Source organism: Capsicum annuum, chromosome 9, assembly GCF_002878395.1.
Source record: "Capsicum annuum cultivar UCD-10X-F1 chromosome 9, UCD10Xv1.1, whole genome shotgun sequence".
NCBI lineage: Eukaryota > Viridiplantae > Streptophyta > Magnoliopsida > Solanales > Solanaceae > Capsicum > Capsicum annuum.
The window spans coordinates 89,567,211-89,575,951 of record NC_061119.1 but is presented as its reverse complement, the minus strand read 5'-3'; the positions used below and the strand labels follow the sequence as shown (position 1 = coordinate 89,575,951).

Genomic DNA, 8,741 nt, shown 5'->3' with positions numbered 1-8,741 from the left:
TCTAAAAGGAGAAAGTTGCGTATCTAAGTTCTTCAGTATTTCCAAGTTGCAAAACCCTCAACATTATGAAATTATTACAGAGACATTGGAATATAGTTTTTTTCACAGTTAAATGCCTATTTTTCATTACTAAATGTACTTGAACAGAAATGGAAATACAAAACACTAGTAATAAAGTATCACAACTCGAAAACTAGCAAAATTACAACCTTACAAGGCTCGAGACTTATAAAATTCCCTAGTACGTTGACCTTAAATAATTTTGAAGGCAACAACATCACAGCTCTGTACGTATTCATTGATAGGCTCTATTGTTAGACGTTCCTCAATTAGAGTATCCACCGAGAAAAGTTCATTAATAATGGTAAGCATGATCTGCTTTTTCTTAATCCTGTAGACAACCACGACCAATTTGGATGCCCCCCTAGAGAAGACCTTCCACCTTAATACTGGGAGCAACTTCCTTAAGTTTCTTTACGTCAGTTTCATGATCCCAAGGCTTAACATCCATAAGAACAAATGACTTTTCACTTGTTTTCTTCTTGGTAGATTCCTTAGTAGCCTCCCTTGCTTCTGCTGCCTTCGTTCTTTCTCTATCTCTTCTCTAAAGAGATCGATGTCATTATCATCATTGTTATTATTGGCAGGCTTAATAGCTTCCTTAGCTGGTGCAGCTGTAGTAAGAACATCTTGGCTTTCAAATCTCACACCAACAACTTTCCCAGGAAAACTATATGCATGTTTAGCAGAAATATCTTGGTAGTATTTACTAGCATTGGGATAAATATCTGAACTAGGTTGCTCCAAGATTACCCATACAGCTTAATATGAATAGTATTGTGGCCTTGGCTTGTTCCCTATTTTTTTACGTATCACTCATTGTCCAAGAGGAGTGTTTTTTCTATTCAGATCTGGTGGAAAAGTCCGCCTTAGTCCCACTTGAGTTTTTGGACTCACTCTTCGAGGCTGTAGGTGTTTCTTTGGGTGCCCTCTTCTTAGAGATATCCTTTTGTAGCTTTGTTTGTGCATTTGGTACCATTATACCCATAGGGAAAAAGGTCAGTATCATTTGTGAAAAAGTTGAACAAGATTTCCAAGTTGAATAGTAATTTTATTACGTAAATTGGTTAGTGCTAAAATCTAGATAACGAGCTTAAGTTTTGACAGTAGTAGAAGAATTTTCTGAATTAGAAACTATATTAATTTAATCTGTTATAGTTGTACAAGCTAATGCATATATAGACTCATACCGACTTAACTAATTTTGCCAGATAATCATTTAACTATGAATATAACTGATAATCGAAATAATAACTAACTAATTATAAGTGACTTTAACATGCTCATGCTTAGTTCAACACTTCCTCTCAAGTTAGAGAGTACAGAATGTTAGACAACATGTTGTTGTCTGCCCAATCCTTTGGTCAGTAAATAGATTAGGCAACTTCTGTAGAATAAGCATAGGTTCTTCTTCATGTCCACTCCTTCTCAAGATTAACTTGGTGAGGCTTTGTTAAAAGAAGTGGTGTTCTAGTAGTTTATGTGTCACAGACCACATAAAGAAACAAGAGAAGCAACACGAATCATCCTCTTTAATTACCCCTAGCTTGTAAGTCATATAGTTGTACAAAAAGAAATTCAGCATACATTTTAATAAAAATTAAATGCTAAAGGCTTTATTTTTTCCATTTAGTTTGTTTGCAATCTATAGGTGATTGCAAATGTATATTTGTCCCAACACTATTGGTTTACTTAGTTATAGTGCTGATTTTAACAATAGTGAAGACAATTATTTTGCAAAACATATTCAAGATATGGGTATATCAATATGATTTTCGGCAAAGGGTGTAAAACTAACCACCTTTTTCTGGCTTGTTGCTCTTTCACCAGTTTCAATAGGAAGACTATTGAAGTTGATGCTAACTTGTACCCTGTATATATTAGTTTCTATATATCTATGTGAGTTTTCTCTTTTTCCATCTTAAAAAAGAAAAGTAAACTGAAGAACAATATTAACAACATGAATAAAAAACTATGTATACACACATCGAGATATAGATAATGGAAACAGAAGAACACAAGTAGCAGATTTTGATTCCATTTTAAGCCCCATAGTTTGTAATTAAATATTTGCATGTTTTATTAACTATTTATTTGTTAAACCAGTGAAATCTTAATGTTATGAATGTACTATAATTACATAATGCAAACAGAAGAACACAAGTAGCAGATTTTGATTCCATTTTAAGCCTCATAGTTTGTAATTAAATATTTGTATGTTTTATTAACTATTTATTTGTTAAACCAGTAGAATTTTACAAATCAATGGCACTGGGAGGAGGTATCTTTAGGCAAACTACACTTACCAGGGGATCTATTCAAGCAACTCAATCACTGCATAAATCAATAGCCCTACTCACATTGTTAATACAGGTAATACATTCAATTCAACTATAATAAATTTAAGTGAGCACTTAACAATTATTTGTTCTATTTTGTGGGGTTGATTAAACTTTTTAAGAAATGTAGGTTCTCTTCCTTGTTTTCTTTTCTAGTTGCTAATCTATAAAATGACCTGTTATCTTCTTTAAGCTTTCAACTTAAAGTTTTCTCTTGATCTATAGGAACCTTTAGCCTCAATAAAGCTCTTAACAATTATATAAAAAGAACAAACAAATACAAGCTCCACCAAGTCACAACAGGCTTTCAGGTGGTTATTAAATTTAAGAAAGCACTTATCATTTCTTGTAGTGATGATTTAGTAAGTGAGGTCCTATCATAGTTAGATCCTATGATTGTAAAACATCTGGAATTAGGTCTTAATATTTCTGCGACATTTCCATCCACAACTTATTATTTGTGCATGTCACCGTCTAAGCTATTCATTATATGTCTTGGAGAGGAAAAAAATAATCAAAATATTATTGTATATGACTAGTTATGTTTTCTATTGGTAGCTATTGTTGGAAGCTAGATGGCCTTAAAAATCAATCAACTATGCTCAATCCCAAAGTAGTTTGGTTGGACCGGCTAGCTATATGAATCCTGGGTATCCATTATCTAGATAATATATTTAATTGATATAAATAGGTACATACTTCTAGTTAAGTTTTCATCTCATTTAGGTAACAAACAGAAAATGAGGATTCTACTTTATGCACTTCTTTTGTTCTGTTATGTGGCATATTGACTGTACAGCCAGTAGCTAACAACTCTTTCTTCCTGCTATAACCTCATTCAGATATTGTCTTTGTTGAAAGTTCCACTTATCACAACTCAAAACCTCTTATTACTTTAGAAATCAAATTCTTAACACTGATACAATAAACACAGGAATAGACAGAAATTAATTTGATTTCATAGCTAGTTAGTATGACTAGTTAGTACGTTTAAATAATAAAAAAATATTCTCTTTCGGGATCACTAACTAATACTAATCTAATATGTGTCTTAGTTGTTGTATCTCCAAAAGGGAGACATGTGACTCCTTAACACATGGTGTCGAGAATATAATAAGATCTCTCCTATATTCTCTCTATTTTTTTAATGCATTTCTTGACTTAGTTGGTTGTTAAGACACAACAAAATAAACCAAAATTTAAGGATTTTCAATCTTTATCTTATGTATTATCAATATATTTGTAAATATATCTACGTATATACTCTACCATTTTTAGATTTAGGTGGCATTTTGAATTGATGTTTTTTCATCAGATGATTCCGCTAGACTCAGGAAAGGTCGTGGCAAGACTAGAGGGAAAGGTCTTGAAAAAATGAAGAAGGCTATAGGAAGCAAGATGAAAATAGATATCCTAATTTGTAAAGGAAGTCCAACTAAGCTAATTTAATCAGCCAAACTATCCAATGAATTAGGGATAATTGCTCGAAATTTCCTTTCACTTCCAAACAAGTGGAAGAAATATACAAAAGAGGACAAAGTTGCAACACTAATTAGATGCCACGTAAGGATTTTGTTCTCTTTCAAAATTTATTACATGACAAACGAAAATCTATGCTTTTAAGAACATTGGAGTTATAAGGTACTAAGCATGTTAGCAGATGTTATGATTTTAATTTTAAATTAAAAGGGATTTCGGTTGTTTTGTGTGTTTCTTCAATACTTATTTGTTTTTTAGAAGAGGTTTGAGATTAATTTGGAAGATCATTATGTGAAAGATAGCTGTGAGGATATTTTGAAAAATAGAAGCCGACAATGGCGCTACAACTTAAAACGAAAATTTGAAAGTGCATGCTCCGTAGAAGAGGCTCATAAAATGAAAGTTAATCTGTAGACCTCAGAAAATTGGAATAAACTTGTGACATGTGGACACTACCTGTTCATCATGAACGAGGCTTCACCATCTTGTTTAAACTGAATAGCACCATGAAGGAACACCCTACGCACGGTGAATGGTCCATATCACCGGATTCAAATACCCTTTTCTCTATCTTTTTATCATGATATAGCTTCATCTATTCTTTATACAGCGCTGAACTCTCATATATTTGCAAATAGAATTCATCCAACTCATTTATCACGATTATCCTCAAACTAACAACATTATGCCAATAGAAATTTATCTTTTTCTACACCCATAGTGCCTTGTGCTAAAGTTTGACTAGAAAGTGGCATGCCTTGCCGAACACAAGCTAATCTGGAGAGGCACCTATAGGCATCTCAAAAGCTATATAGTAGGCCCACAGAGCATCGTCTAATAGTTTTGATGAATTAGTCCTATTGGAATTCATAGTATTTGCCAATATGGACTTGATCTCACAATTAGAAACCTCAACCTGCCCACTCGTCTGCTGATGTAAGGTGTTGCCACCTTATGTTTACACCATATATTTTGAGAAGGGCCTTAAATGGATGATTTCAGAAGAAGGACCCACCATTGCTAATAATAGCAAGTAGAGTTCCTAATCAATAAATAATGTTCTTCTTTAATAAGTGGTGACACATCTACCGTCATTTTTGGGAAGCGGAACTACCTCCATAAATTTAGAAACGTAGTCAACCGCCACAAAATTATAATTCATTCCATAAGAGCTCACAAAAGGGCCGATGAAATAAATTCCCTTCAAATAAAAAAAACTTTAACTCTAAGTAGGTGTCTTAGGGAGTTCATGTTTCCATGAAATATTACCTTGCTGCTGGCACTGATCACATAAATGAGCAAAATCATGAGCATCATCATAGATAGTTGGCCAATAATATCCATACTTTAGAATTTTGTGGGTTGTGAGTTTACCATGATGATGACCCCTAACTGGTGATGAATAACAAGCCTCAAGAATGCTCATCATTCCCACCTCAGGAATATATCACCAAATAACTCCATCTGTATAAATCCAAAAGAAATAAGGATTTTCCCTGAAAAACATTCTCACCTCATGCATGAACCGCTTATTCAGTTCAAATGATAAAATTTTAGAACAAGATCACTTGCCAAATGGTTGGAAAAATAAGAAAAAGAGGGGATTAAGTCTTGAGATGCTTCCAAGACCCGCTTACCTAGAAAAGTATCATTGACATCAAGATCATTACCTAATTTTTGCATTTCCTCATCCTCGAGGTGAGATAAGTGATCAGCAACATAGTCCTCAATTCCTTTCAGGTCTTCCATATTAAAGTAAATTTTTTGCAACAAGAGTACCCAACAAATCAACCTCAGCTTTGTGTCCTTGGTTGACATCAAATACCTTAATGTTGTATGATCAGTATGAACTATGACTTTGGTTACTTTCAAGTAGGATCAAAATTTCTCAAAAGCAAAAACTACCATTGAGTAACTCTTTCTCAATAACTGTATAATTTTTTTGTGTGGGGACATATTATATAGGGTGAAGAATAATCTTATGTTGTTGGCCTAAGATAGTTCCTAAGGACATTCCATTAGATTACACATCACCCCAAAAGGAAATGACCAATTAGGAGATACAATAATAGTAGCTGAGTTCAATCACTCCTTAAGTGTAATACCCCGTACTTTTCCTAGCTAATTTCATCTCAAGAATGTCTAGTATTATTTTCTAAATTGAATAATGGTCATTCCATGAGGAATTTTCAAGGTTTTTCCTTTTTGTCATGTGGTAAATTCAATAGGATTTCCATCGATATAATATTCGCCCAAATCGAATAATCAGGTGAGAAGTTATGACTATTTTAAGTTCCTATCATAAAACAATGTGATATTAGTCAGTGGTGCACCACGCCACAAGAGAAAATGACATTTGGAAAATTACATTAGGGGTCCACGATTATGGAGTATCATGTCAGGGCCCAAATACAAAATTATCCTTTTCCAGTGTCTTAGCGTGATTTCCTCTGCATCGCGTCAAAGTTTGAGGTCGCAAAAGAAGGGGCAATGCGATAGCTCCACATCACGCCATCCCTCAGTTTCCCAATTGTCAAATTTTAGTGACACGGTGTGATAGTGCCGCGTCGCGCCAGGGGTTCAATTCGGGAAATTTTTACTGAAATTTCAAGATGCGTCCAGGGTTAAAAGGGTCAATCTCCCATGCCTATTTAAACCCTTTCACATATGATTCATCTACTTCTCACTCAAAATACACTATCTTCTATCAAAAACCACTCAAGAAAAAGCTAGGGTTTTCATAGAAGATCCAATTCCAAGAAAGTTTCACCATCAATCTTCACGAAATCATGAACTAAGGTATGCATAGTGTTCATTCATGAACTCCTTTCATCCATGAAGCCCAAGAATCTTTTTTCTAAAGTCAAGATTTTAGATTTTCTTTATGAACTTCATGTTTGGTTTGTTTTGTGTATGTTGAGAATGATCAATTGAATTGAAATCCATGTTGGGTGATCAATTTTATGTGGAATTGATTTGTATAGATGTATATTCATGTGAACCTATGAATAAACCCTAGATGATGAAACTAGAGATGAATCATGATGATTAATTATTGTATAATGATTTCTACATGTGCTATGCCTATCATGTGTTTGATTAAATGCCTAGATGAAGGAAAAGTGCCTAACTAGCATGATACCATGAAATTCCCATGTATGTACAAGTTATGCCTATCACATGTTTTGATGGAATACTTCTATATATGTATTATGGATTATGCTATTAGTTATGTGTTCAAGTAAGTTATACTCGGTCAGTTTTCCTTCCATCGAGTCCTGGGAGTACTTGTACCCAAAATATTAGTTGTGTACCTAGAGCCATATCGTGTTTCCACGATACTCTCAGTCAAGCTATGAATCCTTAGACTTCAGATAGTCTTATGACTAAGGAAATCTCCATGATCTCATGAACTAAGTTAGTTGTCATATATTAATAATATTCCATCAGTCAAAAGAATTCAGTAACTTAGTCCATGTTTAGTTTAGTAAATTATGTTCAGTGTCTATTTAGATGGGAGTAGAAATTAGCACTAAGTAAACCCAAGGATGGGAACTTACCTGTTATATGAGGGTGTCGTTCATAGAAGTAATCCTTGTATTCCAGAACTATATAGCCAGCATGAGTTGAGATATCATAGCCTACTATATGAGGATAGATGAGTTGGATTAGCCTGCTATATGAGGGTTCCCACCGTTCTCGCTGGAGTTACCTATTATATTAGGGTCACTCACATGTTGTCCTTACCAGTGGTGTGGTATTGACACCCTTCCAATATGGGCATAGATTGGACCCCAATTCAGCTATAATGCATTATTTATGGCATGTCAGTAAGATAACTACCTCCCACAGTCTCAGTAAAAGAACTTTGATAGTTCTTTAAAATTTAGGAATGTCAGAGACAGTCAACTCTAACACCGTGCGGAACTCAGATAGTTCCATCAAATTCAGGACGGTTAGATACAGTCACTCATGTTATTAATTATATTTAGATTTATTAATCATGTTATCACAGTATTAGTGTCAGTTGTTATATCCCATGCATGTAATGTCACGCTCATGCTATTTAGTCAGTTATTATTATTTTTCATGCATATAAACCCCATGCATTGAGCCTACCTCACATACATACCAATACATTCAAAGTACTGGTGCATTTATGCTATGGTGTCTTATACCATAGGTTCAGAGAAACGAGCTCCAGATCAGCAATAGATTCCAATTTCAGTAGTAAGAGTTAGAAGTGAGTCCTCATTATTCGAGGACATGATTAGACCCTATTATCTCATTAATTAGTTTATTAGTTGGAGTTAGTTGGGGATATATCCCATCAGCTCCTTACTCAGATAGTTCAGTTAGTTAGAGGCTTTCTAGACTATTATATTTCAGACTTTTGTATTTTCAGTTTTGTTTTGGGTATTTTGTTACCCTACACAGATGTTATATCATTCAGATTATGTTAAGTATTGAACCTTATGGCCTTTCAGTGCATGTTTTCACATTATTATGTGATATTATGCAGTATACAGGTACATATATCAATTATGGGTTAGCTTGTGGTCTTTCGGGGTCACGAGTACCGTATAGAAATCCGGGTACCAGATCCAAGCATTACAAACTTGGGATCAAAGCCTAAGGTTTAATAGTGTCCTAGGAAGTCTGAAAGCCACATCTAGTAGAGTTTTGTACATAGGTGTGTTGCGTGCCATATTTTTGTACAGGAGGCTATAATATGTTTTAGGAATAGTTTCCTTTCTTTCAGTATTCATGTCATACCAGTGAGCATAATCTCAAGTCCTTCTCTTAGTCTAATCCATTTCTCACTTTCTTCTAAAGAACATGCCTCCTAAAAGAAGAAATAAA

General features: G+C 34.2%; 1 protein-coding gene across 1 annotated transcript; it reads right to left on the bottom strand.

Annotated features, from left to right (window-relative positions):
• Positions 1 to 474: 474 nt before the first annotated feature.
• On the bottom strand, positions 475 to 5,627 carry LOC107841427 (elongation factor 1-beta 2-like). The gene is made up of 2 exons (XM_047396278.1): positions 5,516 to 5,627; positions 475 to 788 (listed from the first exon to the last, which is right to left on the bottom strand). The coding sequence occupies exons 1-2, from the start codon at positions 5,625 to 5,627 to the stop codon at positions 475 to 477; spliced, it is 426 nt and encodes a 141-aa protein (XP_047252234.1).
• Positions 5,628 to 8,741: the final 3,114 nt, after the last annotated feature.

What these genes read in the sequence shown, in the direction of transcription:
- LOC107841427 (XM_047396278.1), bottom strand. Translation starts at nt 5,627, where the DNA reads ATGGAAGACCTGAAAGGAATTGAGGACTATGTTGCTGATCACTTATCT. An exon ending in TGTCAATGATACTTTTCTAG is followed by an intron (nt 789 to 5,515) that starts GTAAGCGGGTCT and finishes AACCTAGTTCAG; the next exon opens with ATATTTATCCCAATGCTAGT.